Below are 27,931 nucleotides of genomic sequence, written 5' to 3'. Positions count from 1 at the left end.
GTGGTATAAGGAAATGGTCCAATTTCATTTTTCTGCATGTGACTGTCCAATTTTCCCAGCACCATTTATTGAAGAGACTGTCTTTTTTCCATTGGACATTCTTTCCCGCTTTGTCGAAGATTAGTTGACCATAGAGTTGAGGGTCTATTTCTGGGCTCTCTATTCTGTTCCATTGATCTATGTGTCTGTTTTTGTGCCAGTACCATGCTGTCTTGATGATGACAGCTTTGTAATAGAGCTTGAAGTCCGGAATTGTGATGCCACCAACTTTGGCTTTCTTTCTCAATATCCCTTTGGCTATTCAAGGTCTTTTCTGGTTCCATATAAATTTTAGAATTATTTGTTCCATTTCTTTGAAAAAGATGGATGGTACTTTGATAGGAATTGCATTAAATGTGTATACTGCTTTAGGTAGGATAGACAATTTCACAATATTTATTCTTCCAATCCAGGAGCATGGAACATTTTTCCATTTCTTTGTGTCTTCCTCAATTTCTTTTATGAGTACTTTATAGTTTTCTGAGTATAGATTCTGTGCCTCTTTGGTTAGGTTTATTCCTAGGTATCTTATGGTTTGGATGCAATTGTAAATGGGATTGACTCCTTAATTTCTTACTTCTGTCTTGTTGGTGTAGAGAAATGCAACTGATTTCTGTGCATTGATTTTATATCCTGACACTTTACTGAATTCCTGTACAAGTTCGATCTGTTTTGGAGTGGAGTCTTTTGGGTTTTCCACATATAGTATCATATCATCTGCGAAGAGTGATAATTTGACTTCTTCTTTGCCGATTTGGATGCCTTTAATTTCCTTTTGTTGTCTGATTGCTGAGGCTAGGACCTCTAGTACTATGTTGAATAGCAGTGGTGATAATGGACATCCCTGCCGTGTTCCTGACCTTAGCGGAAAAGCTTTCAGTTTTTCTCCATTGAGAATGATATTTGAGGTGGGTTTTTCATAGATGGCTTTGATGATATGGAGGTATGTGCCTTCTATCCCTACACTTTGAAGAGTTTTGATCAGGAAGGGATGCTGTACTTTGTCAAATGCTTTTTCAGCATCTATTGAGAGTATCATATGGTTCTTGTTCTTTCTTTTATTGATGTGTTGTATCACATTGACCGATTTGCGGATGTTGAACCAACTTTGCAGCCCTGGAATAAATCTCACTTGGTTGTGGTGAATAATCCTTTTAATGTACTGTTGAATCCTATTGGCTAGTATTTTGGTGAGAATTTTCGCATCTGTGTTCATCAAGGATATTGGTCTATAGCTCTCTTTTTTGATGGGATCCTATTCTGGTTTTGGGGTCAAGGTGATGCTGGCCTCATAAAATGAGTTTGAAGTTTTCCTTCCATTTCTATTTTTTGGAACAGTTTCAGGAGAATAGGAATTAGTTCTTCTTTAAATGTTTGGTAGAATTCCCCCGGGAAGCCGTCTGGCCCTAGGCTTTTGTTTGTTTGGAGATTTTTAATGACTGTTTCAATCTCCTTACTGGTTATGGGTCTGTTCAGGCTTTCTACTTCTTCCTGGTTCAGTTGTGGTACTTTATATGTTTCTAGGAATGCATCCATTTCTTCCAGATTGTCAAATTTGTTGGCGTAGAGTTGCTCATAGTATGTTCTTATAATAGTTTGTATTTCTTTGGTGTTAGTTGTGATCTCTCCTCTTTCATTCATGATTTTATTTATTTGGGTCCTTTCTCTTTTCTTTTTGATAAGTCGGGCCAGGGGTTTATCAATTTTATTAATTCTTTCAAAGAACCAGCTCCTAGTTTCATTGATTTGCTCTATTGTTTTTTTGGTTTCTATTTCATTGATTTCTGCTCTGATCTTTATGATTTCTCTTCTCCTGCTGGGCTTAGGGTTTCTTTCTTGTTCTTTCTCCAGCTCCTTTAGGTGTAGGGTTAGGTTGTGTACCTGAGACCTTTCTTGTTTCCTGAGGAAGGCTTGTACCGCTATATATTTTCCTCTCAGGACTGCCTTTGTTGTGTCCCACAGATTTTGAACCACTGTATTTTCATTATCATTTGTTTCCATGATTTTTTTCAATTCTTCTTTAATTTCCCGGTTGACCCATTCATTCTTTAGAAGGATGCTGTTTAGTCTCCATGTATTTGGGTTCTTTCCAAACTTCCTCTTGTGGTTGAGTTCTAGCTTCAGAGCATTGTGGTCTGAAAATATGCAGGGAATGATGCCAATCTTTTTTTTTTTTTTTAAAGATTTTATTTATTTATCTGACAGAGAGAAACCACAAGTACACTGAGAGGCAGGCAGAGAGAGAGAGAAGGAAGCAGACTCCCTGCTCAGCAGGGAGCCCGATGCGGGACTCGATCCCAGGACCCTGAGATCATGACCTGAGCCGAAGGCAGCGGCTTAACCCACTGAGCCACCCAGGCGCCCCTGATGCCAATCTTTTGATACCAGTTGAGTCCTGATTTAGGACCGAGGATATGATCTATTCTGGAGAATGTTCCATGTGCACTAGAGAAGAATGTGTATTCTGTTGCTTTGGGATGAAATGTTCTGAATATATCTGTGACGTCCATCTGGTCCAGTATGTCGTTTAAGGCCTTTATTTCCTTGCTGATCTTTTGCTTGGATCATCTGTCCATTTCAGTGAGGGGAGTGTTAAAGTCCCCTACTATTATTGTATTATTGTTGATGTGTTTCTTTGATTTTGTTATTAATTGGTTTATATAGTTGGCTGCTCCCACGTTGGGGGCATAGATATTTAAAATTGTTAGATCTTCTTGTTGGACAGATCCTTTGAGTATGATATAGTGTCCTTCCTCATCTCTTATTATAGTCTTTGGCTTAAAATCTAATTTATCTGATATAAGGATTGCCACTCCTGCTTTCTTCTGATGTCCATTAGCATGGTAAATTCTTTTCCACCCCCTCACTTTAAATCTGGAGGTGTCTTCGGGCTTAAAATGAGTTTCTTGGAGGCAACATATAGATGGGTTTTGTTTTTTTATCCATTCTGATACCCTGTGTCTTTTGACAGGGGCATTTAGCCCATTCACATTCAGGGTAACTATTGAGAGATATGAATTTAGTGCCATTGTATTGCCTGTAAGGTGACTGTTACTGTATATGGTCTCTGTTCCTTACTGATCTACCACTTGTAGGCTCTCTCTTTGCTTAGAGGACCCTTTCAATATTTCCTGTAGAGCTGGTTTGGTGTTTGCCAATTCTTTCAGTTTTTGTTTGTCCTGGAAGCTTTTAATCTCTCCTTCTATTTTCAATGATAGCCTAGCTGGATATAGTATTCTTGGCTGCATGTTTTTCTCGTTTAGTGCTCTGAAAATATCATGCCAGCTCTTTCTGGCCTGCCAGGTCTCTGTGGATAAGTCAGCTGCCAATCTAATATTTTTACCATTGTATGTTACAGACCTCTTTTCCCGGGCTGCTTTCAGGATTTTCTCTTTGTCACTAAGACTTGTAAATTTTACTATATGGTGACGGGGTGTCGGCCTATTCTTATTGATTTTGAGGGGCATTCTCTGAACCTCCTGAATTTTGATGCTCATTCCCTTTGCCATATTGGGGAAATTCTCTCCAATAATTCTCTCCAGTATACCTTCTGCTCCCCTCTCTCTTTCTTCTTCTTCTGGAATCCCAATTATTCTAATGTTGTTTCGTCTTATGGTGTCACTTATCTCTCGAATTCTCCCCTTGTGGTCCAGTAGCTGTTTGTCCCTCTTTTGCTCAGCTTCTTTATTCTCTGTCATTTGGTCTTCTATATCACTAATTCTTTCTTCTGCCTCATTTATCCTAGCAGTGAGAGCCTCCATTTTTGATTGCACTTTTTTGATTTCAACTTGGTTAGATTTTAGTTCTTTTATTTCCCCAGAAAGGGTTTTTGTATCTCCCGAGAGGGTTTCTCTAATATCTTCCATGCCTTTTTCGAGCCTGGCTAGAACCTTGAGAATTGTCATTGTGAACTCTAGATCTGACATATTACCAATGTCTGTATTGATTAGGTCCCTAGCCTTCGGTACTGCCTCTTGTTCTTTTTTTTGTGGTGAATTTTTCCACCTTGTCATTTTGTCCAGATAAGAGTATATGAAAGAGCAAGTAAAATACTAAAAGTGTGGCAACAACCCCAAGAAAATATGGTTTAACCAAATCAGAAGAGATCCCAAATCGTGAGGGGGGAGAAAGGGGATAAAAAGAGGTTCAAAAAGTAAGAAAGAAAAAAAAAAGGAAAAAGAAAAAAAAAGAAAAGAATTTAAAAAAGGAAAACGAATAAAGAACAATATAAAAAGGAAAAAATATATATATTAGATAAACTAGTTAAAAAACGGTAGAAAAAGGTAAAAGTTTAAAAAAAATTTTAGCAGAAGAAGAGAAAAAAAATGAAAAAAAATTAAATTAATTGCAAGACTAAAAAAAAATCACAGGGAAAAAAAAAAAAAAGAAAAGAAAAATTACAGGGAGAAAGCCATGAGTTCCGTGCTTTGCTTTCTCCTCCTCTGGAATTCTGCTGCTCTCCTTGGTATTGAAACCGCACTTCTTCGTAGGTGAACTTGGTCTTGGCTGGATTTCTTGTTTGATCTTCTGGGGGAGGGGCCTGGTGTAGTGATTCTCAAGTCTCTTTGCCCCAGGCGGAATTGCACCGCCCTTACCAGGGGCCGGGCTGAGTAATCCGCTAGGGTTTGCTTTCAGGAGCTTTTGTTCCCTGAGCGCTTTCCGTAGAGTTCCGGAGGACGGGAATACAAATGGTGGCCTCCTGGTCTCCGGCCCGGAGGAGCCGAGAGCCCGGGGCCCCACTCCTCAGTGCGCCCTCAGAGAACAGCGCCCAGTTACTCCCGTCTGCTTGACCTCCGGCCGCGCTCCGAGCTCTCCAAGCCTACGACCGCTTCAAGGTCACCCCGAGCTGCGAGCTTACTGTCGGCTCTGTCTCTGTAGCCGGCTTTCCCGTTCCAATTCGCGCAAGCTCTGCGACACTCAGACACCCCCGATCCTTCTGTGACCCTGCGGGACCTGAGGCCACGCTGACCCCGCGTGGGCTTCGCCCCGGTTTAGCCTCTGGAGCAATGTCCCTCAGCGGAACACACTTTTAAAAGTCCTGATTTTGCTCCTCCGTTGCTCCGCCGCTTGCTGGGAGCCGGCCCCTCCCCCCGGGGTCTATCTTCCCGTCGCTTTGGATTCACTTCTCTGCCAGTCCTACCTTTCAGAAAGTGGTTGTTTTTCTGTTTCCAGAATTGCTGTTCTTCTTCTCTTCGATCTGCCGATGGATTTGCAGGTGTTTGCAATCTTTAGATAAGCTATCTAGCTGATCTCCGGCTAGCTGAAATAGTCTCAGCCTGCTACTTCTCCGCCATCTTGACTCCTCCTCCGTATTCTTAGTTTCTGATACTTGGCCACCACTATTTCCACTGGCTAAAAAATTTAAAGCCGACTGAACCGAAGTCCCTCTGAAGAAATATTATCCAGCAACTGTGCAGAGTAATGGCTCTTTTTCAGACTGAACATCAGACGTCCACAGATTGTTAGAAAGACACAGGCTTTTAAAACTACAAGGTCAAGCACCAGGGTTCTGAAGTTAGACTGGGATCTAATTCTGTCACCTACCAGCTATTTAACCATGGGTTTCTCTGAGCCCGTCTTCTCATCTATGAAAATAAATCATACCAGCTGCCTTGAAGGGCTGTTGTGAGAAAACCACACTAGAGAGGAAAGGGCTCAGAGTATATCTGGTACATGCCTAGGAGCTCAGTAAATGCTCTTTCTCCTTCCCTGAATTTTCCTTCCTATTCATTCACAATATAGGCATTCAAAGAAAATATAAAAAGAGTGCCTTTCCATTTGACTGGGGATTAATGTTTTACATAGACTGAAGTCCTTTCCCTGTTTAAGAAATCTCTTGAAGAAGTTGACCATGTTGTCTTTGTATTTTTATATCAACCTTTTATTATCTAATAAGGCCCTAAGGATTTTTTTGGCATCCTAATCACTTTTAAAGAAAGAAATCAAAAGTTCCAGATTAATTATAAATGTAAAAAAAGCATATCCAACTTTTTCTTTTTTTTTTTAAAGCACTGTAAAGGGCTGCCAAGAACCTTTTGGGGAACATACTTAAAACCGGAAAACAAATTGCTCAAAGTAATCCTCCTACCAAACCAATCTTTGTTGCTTTGTACCAGAGAGCTCTTATCACATACCTAGTTTACAGGGTTCCCACTTTAGCTAATGCAGTTTTGAATATTCCTCTAGGGGTGTTTTTCTCAGAGGCTTACAGAATTCTGGTTGCAGTGTACCAAATAAGTCACTGCTCAGAGATTAAATGTGAAACTGTGAAAGGTGCCATATCAGACAGACTGACGTTTACTGAGTACAGATTTAAAATGTAAAACGCACTCCCTGCCTTACCTTGTGCTGATTGACACTCCATATTCTTATGATTGAGTCTCGGCCGGCCGTGAAAAGTCTGTTCAGTGCTGGATCCAGCTGCAGGGCATTGACTCCATTTCTGTTGTACTTCTCCACTTCATCTCGAATAACATAGGATACCTGATAAATACGTCCAGATTTGCTTTTTATGAAGTCACCAGACATGCAATAATAAAATGCAGTCTACTAGTAGCCAATGTGAAATCCAAAATCCCATGTTTTCCAATATAAAACTTATTTTTTAACCCTATAAAAATGTCATTTTATTCTGTAGAGACTGAAATACTGAGAAGTGGATAAGAATGACATTCATAATAGCCTAGTCCAGGACTAGTAGGTATAAACCTAACTTACTACAACTGCTTCCTAACCAGACTCCTCCCCACTCTTGGCTGTCTTGAATCCATTTTCCACAAAACAGCTGGGCCATTTTTTACTAATGTAAACTAGAATGTATCTTACCTCTGCTCTAAACCTCTTTAGCTACTTACTCTCAACTCAGGATTTGATCTGAACTCCTTGACTGGCCTCTTCTCCTGTCACTCATCTTTCACCATTCTGGCACACTGTGCCTCCAGACCATCGCACTCACTGGTTCCTCTGTGTGGAAGCTCTTCCTCCCCACTCATTTGCAGTCTTTACATGTATTTAAATGATGCTTCCTCAAAAAGACCTCAACCGACCTGCTACACAATTTTAGTATATGTGCTGCCGAAGTGAGCACCCGACCTGCTACACAAAATGAAGTTTTGTGTTCCTGTAATATGCTAAACGTTTCCTTCAATGCGTTTTCCTCTACTTTGCTGTTGGTAACCTGTCTGCTCTGCTCCATGTGAAAACCCAAGAGAATCAACCAAAAGCAATTATAAGCAATAAAAAGGCAGCCCAAAGCAAAATGGGTTTCTTTCTTTCTTTTCTTTTCTTTTTTTTTTTAAGATTTTACTTATTCAATGGAGAGAGACAGAGATAGTGAGCAAGAAAGAACAAGCAGGGGAAGAGGGAAAGGGAGAAGATGACCCTCGGCTGAGCAGGGAGTCCAACTTGGGGCTCAATCCCAGGACCCTGGATCATGATGTGAGCCAAAGGGAGAAACTTAACCCACTGAGCCACCTAGGTGCCTGAAGGCAAATGTATCTAATCTAACAAAGTAACTAGTTAAGAAAAAACTTGGGGGGGGGGGATGATACGACTCATTGTAATGAGAACAAGAATAAGTACTAAAAACATATTTTGTGAGGAAGATACATAATCAACAGCACAAGGTACAAAAAAGAACAATTTGAATAAAGGAGATGTGCCATATTATAGCACAAGAGATTCAAAATTAATAATTCTTTCCTAAATTTGTGAATTTAATCCAACTTTGGTTAGAATCCTACCAGATTTTCTAGAAGCCGACAAAACACATAAGGTACACTGTCTAGAAAATACCCACTCATTTTTTAAAAACAAAAGGATAGTCTTTAAAGATCTTAAAAGGTAAAGCTATGAGAATTACAATGGAGTAAAAGGATTACTAGAATAAAACAAAATTTGGACACATATTTTCCTATTGCAAATTCTTAATTTTGATATAAATGTAGTGTTTCAAATCAATGAAGGCAAGAGAACCTCTTTAATAAATTGTCTAGGAGTATCTAGTGATTCCACTGGGAAAAGTTATATCCTTTCTCTAAATCTTAAACCAAAATGAAACTGCATATGAACTAAAGATCGAAATTTAACAATTTAATCATAAAAATACTTTAAAAAGATAGGCAAATAAGTACAATCTCTACATAGAGAAGGTTCTGCTGATATGACAAGAAATGGTAATCTTTTCATAGAAAAAGACCAATGCTGCTCTGACCAACACAAGTCAAAACCTTCCATACATATACAACTGCTCAAGCAGCATTTTCACAACAGCCAAGAAGTGGAAACAACTCAGATGCCCACCAACTGATGAAAAGATAGACAAAATGTGGTATATCTGTGCAATGGAATCTTATTCAGCCAAAAAAGCAGTGAAGTACTGACAGAGGCTCAAACACTGACAGAATCTTAAAAACATCATGCTAAGTTAAAGAGACCAGTTACAAAAGGCCACCTATTTTAGGAGTCTATTTCCACGAAATGTCCAGAAAAGGTAAATCTACAGAAAGAGAAAGTGCACTAGTGGTTGCCAGGGACTTGGAGGACAGAAAATGGGGGTGAATACTAAAGGATATAAGGTTTCTTTCTGGGGTGACAAAAGGCTCTGAATAAGGTGATCAATGTGCAACACTATGAATTTACAAAGGAACCCTGGATCCTATACTTCAACAGGGTGAGTTCACAAATTTTATCTCAATAATGCTGTTGTTATTTAGAGGGGAAAAACCAAAACCAAACCAAACTCTGAATGCCAAAAAAATAAGATGAGCAAGGTGAAAAGGCAAACATCTAACTGGGAAAATAATGAAATATATATGAAAGACAAACGTTTACTCTTGAGAACCTACAGAGTCCATACAAAACAATAAGAAGTCATCAAACTCTCTAACAGACAGAAGAATATAGATCATGAAGAGGATACTTTTTCAAAAGAAAAGAAAATGCCAACAAACACATAAAATAAAGAACAAAAAGGGCCAGGGCTTTATGCACAAAAACTAAACTGTTGTTTTTGACCTAGTCTTTTGGGTACAAGTAACTGTAATAGATATTTACTCAAATCAGCTTAAATTAAAAAGAGCGAGAAAGAGAGGGTATTTAACATAAAGATACAAGGGCCCAAGGGCAGGAAATATGGTCATGACTATAAAAATATTTAAAAATATGACATTTTAAAAATAAAATCATGACACTTCTCTGCTGCAATCTTCCAAAGGTTTTTCACAGCATTAAGAATCCAAACTCCTCACATGCTTTGGATCCTGCATCTTCACACTCACTTCAAACTCACTCCCCTCGGCTTCTTTCATGAGAGTTACCCCAAACTCTGTTCTGTTCCTCAAACACATCAAGCCCACCCATACCAGGGCTTCAGTATGAATTGTTCCCTGTGCCAAGAACATCCCCCATCTCTATAAACCCCCAAGGAATACCCTCCCCCGGCTTTTATCTGGTCTGGCTCATCCTGGCCCTTCAGATCTTAGCAGAAAAGTCACCTCTTCTGAAAGGCATCCCCTGATCTCCTTCCTCCATCACTTACCCTATTTATTTCTTGCATGGTTCTTACCACTCTCTGTATTTCCCTTTTTTTGTTGTATCTTCTCCTTTAGAATAAAAGCTTCAAGAGGGTAAGGAACTTGTCAGCCTTGTGCCTTCTATCACTGTACCTCATTATAGTGTCTGGCACATAAAAGACACAATAAATATTGTTGCATGAATCAGACACTGGAAAGCCATCAGAACCAAGACAGCTTCATTGTCAATTTCAACCTCTTTTAATCTCTTCTTCTTTGAGGCTCCAAGGCACATTTCATAGTGGAGACTATGTTGCACATAGGAATCTTAAAGTTCAAATTTCTAGCAGATTATCTGATTGGTCCAGTGGGAAATGGTCAGAAAGTAACAACATGATTGTTAGGTCCTCATTCCAGGTGGAAAGTAATTCTCAGCAAAACAAATCCAGGCTTACCTCTTCAAGGGTATCTGCTACAGATGTGTGATTAGAAATGGCAAAGAATTAGAAGTATCCTAGTTGGGTAAATTTTGGCACACACCTTTTAAAAGAGAATGCTATTTAGTCATTAAAAATGTTGACGCAGATACAGACTAACCAACATGGGAAGAAAGCCATGATGTGTTTTTTTTATAGTGAAATACGTCCAACAGAGGAGTGAAAAATAAATATTATAAACATGTTGCAGAATATTAAATGTGTATTTTAAAACAATAAGTTTGGAAGGATATACATACATAAAACTATCAGTAGTATATGATATGTATATGATATGTATATCCTTCCAAACATAAAACTATCAGTAGTTACTCCCAAGTGATGGAATTACGGTGACTGTCATTCACTCGTGGCTTTTTTGTATGGTATGAATGTTTTATGACAGACACATATTAGTTAGTTTTTTGAATGTATAATTTCTGTCCAAGTAATTCTTGCCTATATTCAGAAGATCAAATACCGTAGTATTGAAAGACTCTGATGAAAATCCTGTTGTCCAGGTAAGACTCCTTATACCCAGTCTTAATTCCTTGGGGTAACTCATTTCAACTCTTGGTTGCTCTGCAGAGTTACCCCCTTTCTCAAAATATTGTGCTTATCCTACAACCTTCTGGCTTACCCATTTTAGACATTATCTGTTTATTCAGGCTATGGCAGGCAGGGATAGTGACTCCCCTCAGTAACTCCTCCCTCTACTCTTATGATATAAATGTACCACGATTTTCAGGTGAATGCATCACTAGCACTAGCTACACTGTTCACCTTTGTAATTGCTGTCTACTGACTGGCCAAGAACTGTACCAAGAATACATTTTTTTTTCTTAGCTTTTTGTTTTCCCTGGTGTTCTCCCTTTCTACCCTTCTTCAGTGCTTTCCTCTACTTTTAATTTCAACTCCCTGTCATTGCAGCACCATGTTAGATATTAGAGCAAAAGCCCAGATTACCCCGCTTTACCCAGAAATCTCTCAGAAACACACATCCCCTCACTCTGGCCCAGGCTACCTGCCCTCTCTGTCCGCTGGCACAGCTGGCACCTTGGATGCTTTCCTTTACTGCTCTTCTAGGGTAGGCTGGGTTCAAGCCATTGTTTCCTGAGTTACAATGTCTCCTTTCTTCTGTCTTCACTCTCCAGTTTTGCTGAAGCCCATTCCCAGCACCTTAAGAAACTAACACAGTAAAAGCTGCATGGGAGGTTATTTTAGTCCTTACAAGCCTAAAAAGGTCTTTACCTCTACATTTGATTTGGCAGGGTGAAGAAGTCCATGTAGAAAAACCCCTCTGCTTCTGGAAGCCCCGGCTCCAACTTCCAATCCAGCATGCAGCATTGTTACTGAATTCAACGGCATTCTGTTTCATTTCATTCTAAAGTGATCTCATTTTCATTGTTACCTGTACTGCCACCTGCCCACTCTCCTCACTCCTAAGTGTTTAGGATCTTCTCTATTTTTTTGCTGCTTTACTTATTTATTTTTTGGTCCTTTTATCAATTTTGCTATGCACTAAGAAAGCCCTTTCAATCTACAAGATTGTGGCACTTCAGCTCTCGAAAACTTTCTTGTATGATGTCACTAATAATCTGGTTTCTCTGCTCCTTCTCAAACCCCCATTGATCAGATGCTGGAACTTCCAAAATGTTCCTACATCTTTTATGCATTCTATATTATGGATCTTTGTCCTTTTGTTTACTTTTGTAAGACTTCCTTTATTATTTTTTAACTGTTATGAATTTTTTTTAGTAAATTTTAGTATGATGGACAAATCAACAATAGTATCTTCAAAAAGGAAATAACTAGATAAATTATCCATTCTAAGTGGTCATCAAAGAATGAAAATGAGGGGTGCCTGGGTGGCTCAGTTGGCTGGGCACCTGCCTTCAGCTCAGGTCATGATCCCAGTGTCCTGGGATCCACCACTATGTTGGGCTCCCTGCTCAGCCAGGGGCCTGCTTCTCCCTCTCCCTCTGCTGCAACCCCTGCTTGTGTCGTCTCTCTCATGTGCACGCTCTTTCAAATAAATAAAATCTTCAAAAAAAAAATGAATTGTATATGCTGGTATATTCTAAGACATATCACATTAAGAACTTAGTTTGAGAGAGAGAGAGCGCACAAGGGTGGGGGGAGGGGCAGAGGGAAAGGAAGAGAGAGAATCCCAAGCAGGCTCTACACCCAACCTGGAGCCCAGTGAGGGGTCTGATCTCACAACCCTGAGATTATGACCTGAGCTGAAATCAAAAGCTGGACACTTACCCGACTGAGCCAACCTGGTGCCCCTAAAAACGTATTGTTAAAGAAAAAAAACTGGGGCACCTGGGGGCGCCTGGGTGGCTCAGTAGGTTAAAGCCTCTGCCTTAGGCTCAGGTCATGATCCCAGGGTCCTGGGATTGAGCCCCGCATTGGGCTCTCTGCTCAGTGGGGAGCCTGCTTCCCTCTTTTTCTCTCTGCCTGCCTCTCTGCCTCCTTGTGATCTCTGTCAGATAAATAAATAAAATCTTTAAAAAAAAAATTGGGGCACCTGGGAGGTTCAGTCAGTTAAGTATCTGCCTTCCACTCAGGTCATAATCCCAGGGTCTTGGGATCAAGCCCCGCACTGGGATCCCTGCTTGGCAGGGGAGTCTGCTTTTCCCTCTTCCTCTGTGTCCTCTCTCACTCTCTCCCTCAAATAAGTAAATAAAATAAAATAAATGGCTGTAGATAAAAGAAAAACAGGATGCAGTTCTTTCAACAAATATTGATGAAGCATCCACCAGTGTCTAGGCTCAATTCTAAACACTGAGGATTTTGTGAGTGAGCATAGAAGGCTTCCTGGAGCTTTCAATCTTTTATTTATTTTTTAAGACATTTCTTTATTTGAGAGAGAGAGAGAGAGACAGGGAGAGTGTGCACATGAGCAGGGTGGAGGAGCAGAAGGAGAGGGAGAAGCAGCCTTCTAATTAAGCTGGGAGCCTGACACGTGGCTTGATCCTAAGACCCTTTAGATCATGACCTCAGCTGAAGGCAGACCCTTAACCAACTGAGCCATCCAGGTAGCCCTGGAGCTTTCAATCTAGCGTGGAAAGAATATAAGAGAAGTCATAGCAAGTTAAGTGAAATCTGCTGCCACTCCCCACCTCCCCCAACCCCACCCCAAGATGTAGGTAAGCTTTGAAGGCAGAAGAGATGAAAGAAAAGGAAAAAGAAAAGCAGAAGGTGCTGGAGATGGTAGTAATGAATGAGTGAGCAAAGTCCTGGAAAAACCTTATTTAGACAGTCAAGGGTATAGGCAAATGCAGAGATGAAGAGTCATATCTGACCATTTAAAATTGCTTAAAAAGTGGGGGCATGGGGAAGAGCAGAGGGTACTTTAAGAACTCTGCAAGGGATGGGAAGCCAGACCTTTGGTAGGAGCTATGCATTTTAGAAGAAACATGTAAAGGGACGAACAAGGAAAAGAATATGGTAGTGCCCCAGCAGCAATTATCCAGTTAGGTTACACTCTTAAGTATTTGTAACTGGCTTAGTAAGCACTGTTTGATTAATTTCTCCAACAATTATCTGGGACCCAAAATAAAGAAATCAGATAATGGGGACGATCCACTAAACTTCATGTGATCTGTCTCTGCATTTCAAGTTTAAATAGCCCTGAATTATTGGTAATATGCAGGAGGGTAGCGGCAATCAGGAGAAAAACTATCCTTGATTAATTTCATGATAATCAGATTAGTTTTCTGCTCCTGACATAATAAATTACCACAAATTTAGTGGCTTCAAACAACTCCCATTTATTATTTCACAATTCTGAAGGTCAGAAGTCCATACTGAGCTAGGGAGGGTCCTCTGCTCTCACAAGGCCAATATGGACAAGAGTTGACTGGTGGGTCTGTGTTCCTTCTCAGAGGCTCTAGGAGAGTTGGCCTCCAAGCTCATTCAAGCCGTATGTTTCCTTGCTGGCTGTTTAAGAGAAGTTGAAGGTCCTGTTTCCTTGCTGGCTGTCAGCCAGGGGTCTATCTTTGCTCCTATAGGCTGCATGCAGTCATTCTCCTACTTTCTTTGTGCCCTCTCCTATAGAGGGTCCCTTTAGTGCCTCAAATCTCTCTGACTTCTGTGTCCACTGTGAGAATACACTCTGCATTTAAGAGTTCACATGATTAAATTGGGTCTACTGGGATAATCCAGGATACCCCATTAAGGTCGGTAACCTTAATTACATCTGTGAAGTTCTTTTTATCATGCAATATAACATATTCACAACTTCCAAGGAATAGGCATGGGCATTTGCTGGGGGGCAGGGGGAATTCTGCCAATCACAGTGGCAATTTTTTATATGAAAACAAATATGCTATATCACGGAATAAGTACAAAATTCACAAACTTTTTAAGCAAACAAGGGATACTTCAAAGCATTTCAGGCTTGGGGTGCCTGGGTAGTTCAATCCGTTAAGCAGCTGCCTTGGGCTCAGTCATGATCCTAGAGTCGTAGGAGTGAGCCTGGGATCAAGCCCCCATTGGGCCCCCTGCTCAGTGGGGAGCCTGCTTCTCCCTCTCCCTCTGCCTGTCTGTCCCCCCCACCCCCCCGCTTATTTGCGTTCTCTCTCCGCCAAATAAATAAATAAACACCTTAAAAGATAAAGCATTTCAGGCTCACAAAAGAAGACTTTGGGCTATTTCTCCAGCCTGCTCCACTCCCTACTCTCCAACAGTGTGCCCTGACTTACCTCCACTTGGATGTCTAACAGGCATCTTAATTGTGGCATTGTCCAAACCAACACTCCTCTCCAAACTAGCTTTTCCTGTAGTCTCTCTCACTGATGGGCATTAATGGCAACTCCGTTCTTTCAGTCACTCAGACCAAAAACCTTGGCGCCAGCACTACTTCAGTTTGTCTCATCTCACATCCTGTCAGTGAGTCTAGTCTTCCAAAATGTAACTTCTTCTCACCACCCTTCATGGAGCACTATTATCTGGATTTCTTAAATAGCTACTGTCCCCCTGCTCTGCCCTTGCTCATCTTCATTTTGTTCTAAATACAGCAGCCAGGCTGGTCCTATTAAAACATGCATATATTGTATATATTCCTCTGCTCCAAGTTCACCAATTGCTTTCCATCTCATTCAAGAGCAAAAGCCAAAGCCCTTCCTATGACCGATAGGGCTCTAAAAGATCTGGCTCTCTGATTTCATCTCCTGCTCCTCTTTCCTCACTGACTCCATACTAGCCACAAAGGATTCATTAGCATTCCACAAATAAGCCAGGTACATTCCCAATCAGGACTTTTACATCTGATGTTCTCACTGGAATGTTCTTCCAGATGGCAATCTCATTTCCTTCAGATCCTTACTCAAGAGTCAACTTCTCAGCAAATCCTTTTCTGGCCACCACACTTAAAATTTCACTTCCCCCTCCTGCTGCTGCTTATCACTAACCATTTTTTAACATTTAAAGCTTATTTTCATCCAACATTATACTACAAAAATTTCAAAGTTGAAAAAGTTACATGGCAAATGTCTGTATACCCACATCTATTCTACAATTAACATTGTATTTGTTTATCTCATACCCATCCAACCACTTGATCTATTACTTTCAATGCCTTTCAAAATAAGTTGCACATCAATACCACTTCCCCCTAAATACTTCAACTTGTATATCATCATCTAAAGTTCATTATTTATTTGTGGCTTTTTTAAAAAACAGCTTTCTTTTAAGGTAAAATTTACATATAATGAAAAGTAGAAATCTTATGTGTATACAGATACTTCTAACAAATGTATGGATCTGTTTAATACAAACCCCTACCCAAGACATAAAGAACATTATTACCACCCTAAAATGTGTCCTCCTCTGCTTCCCAACCTCTACACCCATTCCTAGGCAACCTAGATCTGACTTTTTTCAAAACAGATTAATTCTGTCTATTCTATAACATTCTACAAGTGGAATCACACAGTTTTTTAGTGTAAGGCTACTTCCAGCTATCAGGTTAAATCAGACTAAATCTGGCCAAGAAAAATTAGCCAGATAGCAGTAATTCCCACATCTGTTTTCCCTGTTCAATTCTGTGGCCCATTACTTCCTTCTTGTACCTAGTTTCAAGAGTGCCAATTTTCAAAACTATTCTAAAAAGCACTCTTGCAGATAAAAATAGGACATCTTCTAGCGTGACTTGTAGTCAGGGCGTGTTGGTAAAACTCCTCTAGGGGTTAGTAAAAAACTACCCATGGTCCTAATCCGGGCTAAAGCCTGTTTCTGTAAACAAACTTTTTATTGGAACACAGCCACATCTATTCATCTAGGTGTTGTCTATGGCTGCTTTCACATTATAATGGCAGAGTTGAGTAGTTATAATGCAGTAAAATGGCCTGCAAGGCCTAAAATACTTACCATCTGACCCCTTAGAGAAAAAGTTTACTGACCTCTGTTCCAATGGCTGTCACATTGTTATAATTTGTTCTACTACCCATCCTACATAAAAAGTAATTCATCTTGGACATACAGCTAATTTGTAAAGGTCTTTCCTTGAGAAGTCAGGATTTGGCATCACTTTACTTCCTTTAAAAAAAAAAGTCTCAAAGATTAAACAACCAACCCGAAACTGGGACTCAGAATCAAAAATAAAGACCCACACTGAGTTCTGAATAGGTCTGGAATAACTAAATATTTGGCAGAGAAAAAAGGTAAGTACTAATAGAAGAAACCTTTGTTGGCTGCCTCTCCATGCATTCCCCATTTCTTCTCCTCAAGGCAAGCAAATCCTAGAAGAAAATTTACAGGAGCTACTTAAGAGACTGAAGCCTTGAACACTGTGTGAAAGGACAGAAGAACTGGGATGGGACAGCCCATTCCTGCCCCCTCACCCCCCTCCAATAGAGTGAAGGCTTAGAGCTGCGATTTTGGGAATGGAAAAGAACTCAGCAGCAGCGCAATGGTAAAGCTGACATTACAACATTTCTTAGGTTAGAGTCAAGATTTGCATGAAACCAGCATTACCTCTTGATATTTCATTTACCTGAGCCAACACATGTCTTTTATTATGTGAGCCTGGTTAATTTGGATTTGGGGGTCATTTCCAAGGAAAAGAATCCTGTTATGGAAGGCCAAGTATGTATATACTTAAAACATCACTGGATACTAGGGCATGGTTGCTGCTCCTGAATAGGATGAGCACTGATAACCTCATTTCAAGAATTCTGAAGCAAATGAGGGAAGAGTCCATTGTGATGGAGAGAGGGAGAGAGGGAGAGGGAGGAAGTGGGAGAGTGAGAGAAAAAGAGTTTGAGTCAACCAATAGACTCTAGTTGTCAGAAAATAATAACAGTAAGGGACCACCAGGGAATGAAAATACTTGCTTGGTACCTTGATTATCAGGAAAAAATCTGCATCATATATCTGAATTCATACATTTGACTGTCTGATCATGTTTCTGCCAATCACAAATCCACCCTCCCCCTCATACTCACCTTCAGGCTGCTTAGAAGTCGAAGATGGTAGGACATGTGTTCATTCTTCATTATGTCTATAATTAATAAGCAGTAATGTTTGGACCCCTCTCCACTGGTTATTTATCAGTATTATAAGTCTCAAGGGTTCTTTTTGGCCTACAACTTAATAATGAAGCTCAGGGCTACTGCCTCTTGCTACAAGACAGCCAAGAAGCAAAAATCTTTAGGTAGGCATATACACTTTTTCCAAAATGGAGAGATTTTATTCATAAAAACAAAAATTTTGTAATAAGCTCAAAAATATATATTAACATATATTTTAAAAGATATCCCATTTCCTGTCTTATCCATAATCACATAACCTAATACTAGAGATAATCACTGTTAATAGCCTTCCAGACGTTTAAAACACATTATCTCCTTTGTGGAAATGGGACTATGTTATGTTGACTTGCTTTTCTGACTTCTGGACATCTTTCCTTTTTAATAATATGGATCAAGCTTATCTTTTTAACAACTGCAAATTAATCCACTAGGTAAGTGTATTTATCTGCTAAGTGACTACTGATGGACATTAAGTTTTTTCACAATAACAGCATTCTTAAAATAAACACTCTTGCACAACTAGAGAAAGCTGTTTTTTTAAGAATTAAACTTTTTAAAAAATTAAACTATTTAAAATTTTTTAAATTAATTTAAATTAATTAATTAAAGAGCCAGAGAAACATGAGCCAGGGTAGGAGCACTGGGAGAGAGAGGGAGGGAGGGAGGGAGAGAGAGAGAGATAAAGAGGGAGGGAGAGAGAAAGAGAAAGAGGGAGGGAGAGAAGCAGATTCACGGAGCCCCGAAGCAAGGCTCAATCCCAGGACCCTGGGATCCTGATCTGAGCAGACACTTAAACCAACTGAGCCACCCAGCCGCCCCTCATTTGCACTTTTGTAAAACAATTTTTTAGACTTGGAATTGCTGGGTCAATGGGAATGTTATTTAAAATTTTGCCAAACAGCAGGACACTGAACAACAAATACTATGATTTTGTTCAGAATTTAAAAATAATCAAGTAAATTGGGTACACATGCACAAAGAGATATAGAACACTGGTTTTCAACCTCCCACGAACATTTCAAAGTATCTAGTTAATTTTGGTTGTCAACACTGGAGGGATGCTAACATCTAGTAGACAGAAGCCAAGATGATGCAAACAACTTATAATGCATAGGACCGCCCCCCACCCCCAGTAAAGAATAAAGAATCATGCAGCCCAACATGCCAAAAGTGCTCAGAGAATAGTTTGAAAAAAACCTGCCAAAAACAAAAGTTCTCCCTCACAATGAGATACAATCTCTGTAGCTTCTCACATTGGTTCTATATCTTGGGGACAAATTCTGAAAGCAACTAACAAGATTCACTAAATCTTCTCTTCAGCAGGCTAATCTTCCTTCTTTTGAGCTCTTTATAGGAAATAGTTTCAGGTTACTTCACCAATCTGACTGCTAGACCTATCAAGAACAAGATAAATAAGTGCTGAACCCCAAACTGTAGTTTTGTATTATGACCGGCAAAGAATGAATTATCTCCCTCATTCAGCATGCGATGGCTCACATTCAGCTTATTAAAAGACTCAATTTTTCCACACACATTGTGGCGAATTTTTATTTCTTCATCTTATACTTTTAAATGGCCTTTTACATTTAAATGCAAGAAACAGATGCCTGATTAACTCGCCTCACTACCCTAAGAAGTGTACCACTCTAGTGTCTAGAACACAATTAAGACAATTTTGAGTTACATTTTAGTCCACAGCACACATTTTCACCCACCTAGCTTGAATGCTGGGGTTACTTAAATCCTGTTACTGATGCACTTAAAAATCACCTAACAAGGTAAGTTATTTTAGATTCCCATTAATTTCACTCAATTCAGAGATATCACTCAGAGACATCTAGTGAATACTCAGGTCATTGTAGTGAATCAATGAGACAAATAAAACAAGTGAACTGCCCAGAAGACAATGGCCTACAGCGACTGCTGGGGTTACCTTCCTAAAGGATCACTTTGTCCTATTTACCTATTAAACAATCGCTTTCAATCTGCAGAACTACATATAACGTAGTTCATAAAGAGATCTTGGTTATTACTTATGTCCCATACTGTCTCAATTTTTTGCACATCTTTAGGACTAAATTAAGTGCTCAGTAAACGTTTAATGAATAAGCGCAGAAATCGTCACTCCTATATACAATATACCTGTAGTCAAACACTTGCCATAGGGCCTTTTACTCCTTGTACAGCTGAAAATAATGGAGAGCGGTAACTCTTAATTGTACCCAAAATAAGAGTGCATTCACGAAGGAATAAAGAACACACGAAAGGGTCAGATAACTCTTTAACCCTGAATAATAAATCATTAGAACCGGGAAAAAAGATTTGAGGATGCACTATGAAGATGAAGAAATGAAGAAAAATTATAATTTCCCACTAACACCTGCACACTTCCACGTCGTTTCCACCTGAGCAGAAACAAAGCTTCCGCAAAAACAAAAACATAAAAAGGCAGAGGGCTCCCAAGTGCAGAATCCTCCCCAGAGACCCCTCAGGGTCATCTGCGCCCCGCTCCCCCGCCACGCCCCCGCACAGGCCTATTCCGCAGCCGCCCGCCGAGGAAGTGCCCGCAGGCCTCGGCTCAGACAGGATAGGGCAAAGCGTTTTGATGAAAAGCAAGGGAAGAGGGAGCCAGGTGGGTGGGAAACAAGCCCTTCCAGATCCAGCAAGCCCAAGCCTACGAGACAGCTAGAGTCTTACAGGCCTGAGCTCCAAACCGCGCACCCCAGAGTCCCGGGACTGGGCCAGGAGGGCCCAGTCAACCGCCCCCCGCCCCTTCCTCAAGCCGTTAGCGCCGCGGCCCCACCCCTCGCCGCCGGCCGCGCCCTGTCCCGCTCACCCCAAGCCGCTACCCTGAACGACCGCGGCCCGAGGCATCTCCTTGCTGCAGGTGGGCTCGGGGCCGCAGGCCACGCCCTGGAGGTCGAGGAGCGGGACTCCCATACCTGCACTTTCCTCCGCCCTGCCGTGTTCTGCCGGTGATGGGCCGCCATCTTGCATGTTGACACTCCTACGTCACTTCCGGAAGAGTCTCGGGCAGGGCGGATGTCCCGCCCCTTCCTCTTTAGCCAAGGGCAGGTGGTGAAGCCGAGGTAGCGCTTGTCTATCGCTAGCTAATGCTGTTTGTTTTTCTGGGCAGTGGCTCTCTGGTGAGGTTAAAGCATCTAAAAACCGTTGTGTGCGTATAGTGCTGGCAGACAGAGAGCTGCTTTTTGAACCGAAGGAGCAATCCAACTCCAGCTCTGGGCCTTAAACCATGATTTGGGCTGCTCTCTGGGCGGCCACCTCCAGAGGTCCAAGCAGGCATAACGAAGAGGCCCAAAGAATGAGTACTGAACATGGGAGGTTTCGACAGACACCCCCACACCGCCCCAACTTTCCTCAGCAGCCAAGGGAACGGACCTATTTGCCATGAAGAACCTAAAAATGGAGAATTATAAATTGGCTTTGAAGGAGGAGAAATTAAAGGTCGGCAAAGAAGGTGGCCCATAACTTCAGGAGGAGCAAAGTTTCTAGTTAAATAAGACATAAAAAGATGTTATAGGAAGATGAACATTAAAATTGTTTCTAGAGACACCTTTCTAAATGAATCCTGAAGGAGTTGGGGCTCACTCTTGTATCTGGTTTAAATCATCTCTTATACTGGAACAGTTAGATCTTCTGGATGAAAGTTCGACCCGAGGACGCTTTCCTGGCACGAATTTAGGTGCTGAGGATGGTCAGACTCCTTGTGAAAGTGAGTTCTAAAGAACTGCACTGTCCCGTACTGAGCACTTGAAATGAAGCTAGTTCAAACCAAGATACAATGAAACTAAAATACCCACCAAATTTCAAAGATAGGATAAATAAAAGAATGTAAAATATTCCATCAATTTTTTTATATCTATCTCACATTGAAACGGTGTCTTGGAAATACTGGTTAAGTAAAATAGTAAAATTAATTCTTTTCAGTTCTTATAATGTGACTGATAGTATATTTGAAGTTATATGTAGCTCACATATTTCTGTTGCGTAGTTCTATTATAGAACGATGCTTAGGAAAGTTTTTGTCTAGACAAATGCCTTTTTAAATTAATAAAGAAATGTGAATTTAAGGAGTAGGAATTGATAACAGAAAGCTTCTTAAGCAAAACTGGCAGTGATAACTTGGAGATAAATTACATATGCTGCATTTTAGTACAGACACATACATTCATTTATTTATGTGTTCATTCAGCAAAATATTATTTAGCACTGTTAAGTGCCAGGCAATATATTAGGTGCTGGAGATCCAGTGGTGAGTGCTCATAATCCTGACATTCTTAGAGTCCCAGGGTAAGGCAGAAATTTAATTAAACACGTAAATAAATACGGAGTTAATTATAATGAAGAAAAATAGTTAAAAGACAGGAAAGAATCCTTGAGTCAAGACGTGAGGATGGAGTTAACTTGACAAGGAGAGGATACAGTCCAAACAAAAGTCTTGTGGCGGGAGAGAGCATGGAATATTCCAAGAATTGAGGACCAATGCTTTGAGTTCAGAGAACAAGAGGATGGAAAAGGCAGAGGTTATACCCAGCAGGGTCTTTTAGAGCAATAGCAAGCTGTTGAAGGAGTTTAAACAGAGGAGGAAGGGAAATGATCTACATTTTTTTCTTCCAAATGTTTAAGTTTTAGTTAGTTACGATCTGCATTTTTGAAGAATGATTCAACAAATGTCCGTTGGGTACCCATGATGTGCCAGGCATTGCTCAGGTTTGTTGCTCTGGACGATATGGTGGTACCTGCCAGAAATGCCTTGTAAGATTGTTGGGTCCCACTTTGCACCTGAAGAACACTGAAGTCATGACGTCCTTTTAATGTGCAGAGTGTCCAGCAGTATGTCTAGAAGTTCACTTTTCCTGAAAGGAGAATTGGCCTTGGGTAATAATTCATAGTACAAAGCTAATTGTTTTGCCCAGTGGTCAATGACATTGGAAAGAGCAAGACTGGAGAGCTGGTGACAAGGAATATTTGGGAGGGGATATGCTAATGGACCTAGCAGAATGAATCTTATGAATCAAATAGATGAAATGAACTGCTTTATGGAGGAAACTCAGCCTCCTTTTCCTTTTCCGGGCTCAGTGCTTACTCAATGGAATCATGAATGAAATGGAAATGATAGCAGGACTGGAGCTATGCCTGGGATCACCAAACCACTGTTTAGTGTTCAGGTTGCCAGCAGCATTGACCATTTCTGAGTTGGTGAGATATGCCCTGCTCCAGGAGGACCAACCAGCCACTCAGAGGCAAGTCAATTCCTTTGACCCAACCCAGTCAATGAGAGAGAATAGTTATTTTCCTCTCTGAAATTGCTTACTCTAGATTTAGATTTGCTTTCCTGCTTCCTGTGATGCTGTCAGTACCACCATCATTATTGAATGTTTTGTACATAGTCATTGCATCTGACACCATGTAGCTTCTGACCAAAAAACTCACCCTGTAATGAAAGAAGTGATGCAGTGGGCTACTGCCCATAGAGTTCATTGGTCTAATTGTATCGTGTGTCACCAAGAAGCACATGTCTTACTGAAGACTTAGTTATGATGCCTTCTGGGAGATAACCCTTTTTGCAGCAAATGCTTTGAACTGGTGTCCAATAGTTAGGACTTTTCGTTCATGTCCTTGCTGTCAATTGTTGTATAGCTACCTCCAAAACTTAGTGGTTTAAAACAACTGCAACATTTACTTTGCTTTCAAATCCATAACTTCTGCAGGATGCAATGAGGACAGTTTATCTCTGTTCTACTGTCCACTTGGTGCCAGCTGGGGCAGCCAAAAAATTGGGGGCTAAAATCATCTAAAGTTTCACTTTTTCACGTGTCTGGGGACTGATGCTTAGTCTGCAGCCAGAACACCTACTTCTGGCCTTTTCACAGTGCTGTTTGGTTCCTCACAACATGGTAGCTGGGTTCCAAGGGCAAAAAATCCCCAGAGAGAGAAATCTGGATGGGAACTGTAATGCCTTTCTAAACCAACAATGGAAGTCCTGCAGTGTCACTTCAAAATCACATTGGTTCATTAGGACTTAGTTACTAAGGATAGTTATGTCAAAGGAAACTCCTTTTCTTTCTTTTTAAAAAAAGTTTCTTTAAATTCAGTTAATTGACATATAATGTATTATTTGCTTTGGGGGTGCAGGACTGTGATTCATCAGTCTTATATAATACCAAGTGTTCATTACAATGCATATCCTCCCCAGTGTCCATCACTCGGTTATCCCATCCCACTACCCCCACTCCCCTCCAGCAACCAGAGACTCCTTTTCTTAATGGAGAAGGGTCAAAGAATTTGTGGATATGTTTTAAAACTATCAGGCTTCCATATGCAAAAATAATGGATTTAGGAACAAAGGGTTATTATTTTTTTCTTAACTGCCAGTCTCAGAGATTCTGGGTTTTGCTGGTTTAGAGGTCTGTTACCAAAGAAAGGAATTATTCCAACACAGGCTGAGCAGTGGTTCCATTGATTTGGGGATGAGACTGCTATCTAACCATTCTGTGTGTCTTGAGTCATTGGATAGGCAAGAGAAGGAAAAGGAGAAGAACAAGGTTATGATACTGGCTAGAGTGATTCACCCTGATCATCAAGCAGAAATAGGTTTGCAGTTATACCTTTATTATTTATTTATTTTAAAAGATTTTATTTATTTGACAGAGAGAGAGATCACAAGTAGGTAGAGGCAGGCAGAGAGAGTGGGGGAAGCTCCCCGCTGAGCAGAGAGCCTAATGAGGAGCTTAATCCCAGGACCCTGAGATCATGACCTGAGCTGCAGGCAGAGGCTTAACCCACTGAGCCACCCAGGCATTCCAGCAGTTATACCTTTAAACAGATAGTTCTATCAAATACACAGACCCCTAAGCAACGAAGGTACTGGCTGAAGGCAAAGGGAACACAGAATGGCTGATGGAGAAAGGAAGTCACCAAGGATGGTGCAGTCCTCATCATCAGGGAAAGAAATGAAAGCTGGCATCTTTACTTGAATCTCCTATCTTGATGAGTATCATATGCACTTTTATGTGTTTTAATTTTTATTTTCTTTCTTTGCCCTCTATTTCACTACTGTATGTAGGGTGTGCTATTGTTCATAAACTTGATTATTCAGCCTATAAATTGCAAAGGATTAGATATCAACTAGAGGTTTTAGACTTAGAAATGGACAGACGGATGTGGTAACTGATGAAACGTTGGCTGACTTTCTTGGAGGGTAATAGAGTGAGTGCATCTTTGACTGGATGAAGGATATTTGCAACATTTTAAGTGGCAAGTATTTTTGAAGTATAAGCATTGAAAGCAGTGGTTGTACCAGTTTTAGGCAGCCAAAGGGATGACTTTGAGTTAGACATTTTTGTGGTTTTATTTTTTGCTGTGCACCATTTTGGTTCTTTTTCTGTGTTTGGGGAATTACCTACAGTGTGTCTTGGTGGTGATGAGCAGTGCTTACAGAAAGTGAGAAAGACGGTTACTCACTTTTTCTAGCCTTCTTACAGTGAGAGTATAGGCATGTGACCTCAGTTTGCTCAGTGAGATGACATCTTGAACTACAACTTTGTGAGAAATTGAGCCAGCACATTCAGCTAACATGATCTCAAATTCCAGATCTATAGAAACTATCTAAGGTAGTAAGTCCTTTTTGTTTAGGTACCTTCCTTTTGGGATGATTTGTTACAGAATAATAGGTAACTGGTACAATCCTCCCTCCTCCATAAGGAGAGGAAATGTCACAGCCTCTTCATAGCTCTGCAAAGATATTCTCACCCTCAGCCTCTGCAATCGCTCTTTCATTCTTTGTCTTCTCTGGTGTAACTGCCAGGAGGCTTATCCTGGCAGAATTCCTTCAGCAGTTTCATAGCACTTCCTGCATGGGCAGATTGGCATCTTTATTCAAAATGTAAGAAAGAAAAAAAAAAAAGTAAGAAGGCTTGACACCTATTATATTGTTCTTAGATGTGGAGACACTTGCCTTTAGAATTCTGAAAAAAAAAAAAAATCCACACACATATTAAATAAAAATGCAGTAAATATAAATTAGAGTTATAGAAGACTTCTACTTCCAAATAAAAGAGATATGTTCTTATTCAATCTTTTTCTGGGGGTTGGTGCTTCCAGTTACACATATATTGTGGTTCTTACGAAGGTAAATGAGATAATCTTAGCATAGTAGCTGGTATGCAGGAAATATTCAATATATTTTAGGTATCATTTTTGATCGTCACCTTCTCAGGGAATATTGCCAGAGTGCTATATTTTCCTAGGGTAGATTGTCTCAGAAGTTTAATGTAATGTAGGCTCTATGACCTTTTAAAGTTTTCAGACCAATTTGAAATTTCATACCTTTTGGTCTTACTTCCTCTCTTGTTCTCAACAGCCTGGAAAAAGATCCATGAAATGAAGGTTGTCCATGCTTAAATTCATGTTTTATGGCTCAAAGATCAAACCATTTATTGAACAAAGTGAAGGTAACCTTGTATGTCTTTGTACCATATCCCAGATTTGCCGTCACCAGGAGGAGACATAAATGTTGTCATGCTTTTTGTTTTAGTTGTCTAAGATGAATTAATAAGTTTTGAAAATTCGTTTACAAACATAAAACCCTATAGAGCCTTGGTTTGCAACTACTACTGTTTGTAGTACCTAATGCATTAATTTGGATATTTGAAAGGTGAATTTTTAAAAGTGTCAGATTGGGGTGCCTGGGTTTTTCATTCAGTTGAGTGTTTGTGCCTTCAGCCCAGATCATGGTTCCTGATCCTGGGATCCAGTCCCGCCTCAGGCTTCCTGCTCAGCAGGGAGTCTGCTTCTCCCTCCTCCTTTGCCACACAGCCCCCCCCTCCCTAAATGTGCTCTCTCTCTCACAGAAATAAATAAAATCCTTAAAATTAATTTAAAATGTCAAATTAAAATTAATTTTAAGTGTCAAATTTTAAGCCTCACACAGATGTGCTAAATAAACTTGTTAATGTAAATCTGCCATGATATCAATCAGAAACGTGGAGAAATTGAGAAGCTGCATACATTTTCTTTAACTCTTTAATGATTTTCTACTAAGAAGAATGTTTCATTTATAAGAGTACATCATCATACCTACATAAGTATGTATAAGTAAATCAATTTCATATAAGTAAATATAGAGACTCGGAATGTTTAAGATGTTTACCTCAAAAACTGTGTGCTATTTTGTCTTGTCAGTAACTCCTTGGGTTTAAATGTGGCCTTAGAAGGCATGGTAGTAAATCACTCATCATTCAACAGTTCACTTATTTCTGAACATACTGGGAGAAAAATAGCCTTTGGTTCTTCTTATTTCTTTCTATCTATATTTTTACATGCCTATGTAGAAATATATACCAGTCTCTTTCACTCCAAAAATGTTACCACCTCCATCCAGCTTCCCACTGGAGGGCAGTAGAGAAACATTGATATCATCCCTGATTTTGGCCTTCACTGGTTGTAAGGTGACAAAATCAAAACTTAGAATGGATTTCCTACTGCAAAAATGTCATAACCGAAGTACCTTTTTGGGAAATCTACTTGTTCCCATAAAAAAAGCCATAACTTATTAGAAAAATTCAAGAAAATATAGCAAAAGTTATGCATTTATAAGCATTTACTAAGTGGAAGAACAAAATTAAAACTACATCAGAAATGTACTTTTTTTGTGGTGGGGCTTTTGTACCATAGCTGACTGGCTGAAGCTTCCTAAAATGCTAGTCCTAAAAAGTACTTTGAGTATGAATATTGCTCTATAAATTTTGGTATATAAATATCATATGAGATTATTAAAATTATATGAAGTATAATTTTGAGCCCTCAGCCAGTCAAAATGATGGTAAAGTCTACCTCAGTCTTTGCTTAGACTCCCCTAGCCATCCTGATCCATGATAGTGAAGGAGCAGGAGGCTGGCTGAGGACAAAGCAAAAGCTGGCGCCTTGCACCCCCCCCCTTCACCCGCTCCCCTCCATATGTGTAGCATTCCTCAGGCACCCCTGACTGCCATAAAACGATAAATAGTTAACTTGCAGAGATCACAGTCCTGCAAGGTAGGAGTCTCCCCTGGTTTGCAAATATCCTTGAGATTTACAACAAAGAAGTTACCTTATCAATAGCCCTAATGTCACCCTCCCCTCCATGAAAAACCGAAGGAGGGAAGGAGGCGGAGGTAGAAGGAAAAGTAAATACTTCTATCGGGCTCCTTGCTCAGTAGGGAGCCTGCTTCTCTCTCTGTATCTGTGTTTGCTTGCTCTTGCTCTCTCTCTCTCTCTGACAAATAAATAAATTAAAAAAAAAAAAAAAGTAAATACTTCTAAACCTAAATCTCATTAACAGGGATGCTTGATAGCAGGAATG

The 27,931-nt window shown here is 40.2% G+C and overlaps 1 protein-coding gene across 7 annotated transcripts in view; it reads right to left on the bottom strand.

Moving 5' to 3' along the window:
* The window catches only part of WDR48 (WD repeat domain 48), a 54,340-nt gene extending 33,743 nt beyond the window's left edge, over positions 1-20,597 (bottom strand). Inside the window, exons 1-4 of one of the 7 annotated variants that reach the window (XM_082746278.1) lie at positions 20,511-20,597; positions 17,482-17,537; positions 16,720-16,776; positions 6,382-6,522 (exon numbers count right to left, since the gene is read on the bottom strand). In XM_082746278.1, coding sequence (XP_082602404.1) covers positions 6,382-6,522; positions 16,720-16,776; positions 17,482-17,537; positions 20,511-20,565 — 309 coding nt within the window. In that variant the 5' untranslated portion in view covers positions 20,566-20,597. Of the gene's footprint in view, positions 1-6,381; positions 6,523-9,577; positions 9,713-11,278; positions 11,382-16,719; positions 16,777-17,481; positions 17,538-20,510 lie in introns of those variants that run through there. The other 6 variants (XM_082746277.1, XM_082746280.1, XM_082746281.1 and 3 more) reach the window with 6 other exon arrangements.
* Positions 20,598-27,931: the final 7,334 nt, after the last annotated feature.

Source organism: Mustela nivalis (genome assembly GCF_964662115.1).
Source record: "Mustela nivalis genome assembly, chromosome: 1".
NCBI lineage: Eukaryota > Metazoa > Chordata > Mammalia > Carnivora > Mustelidae > Mustela > Mustela nivalis.
Note: the sequence above shows the minus strand (reverse complement) of the source record. Positions and strands in the feature narration are given on the sequence as shown.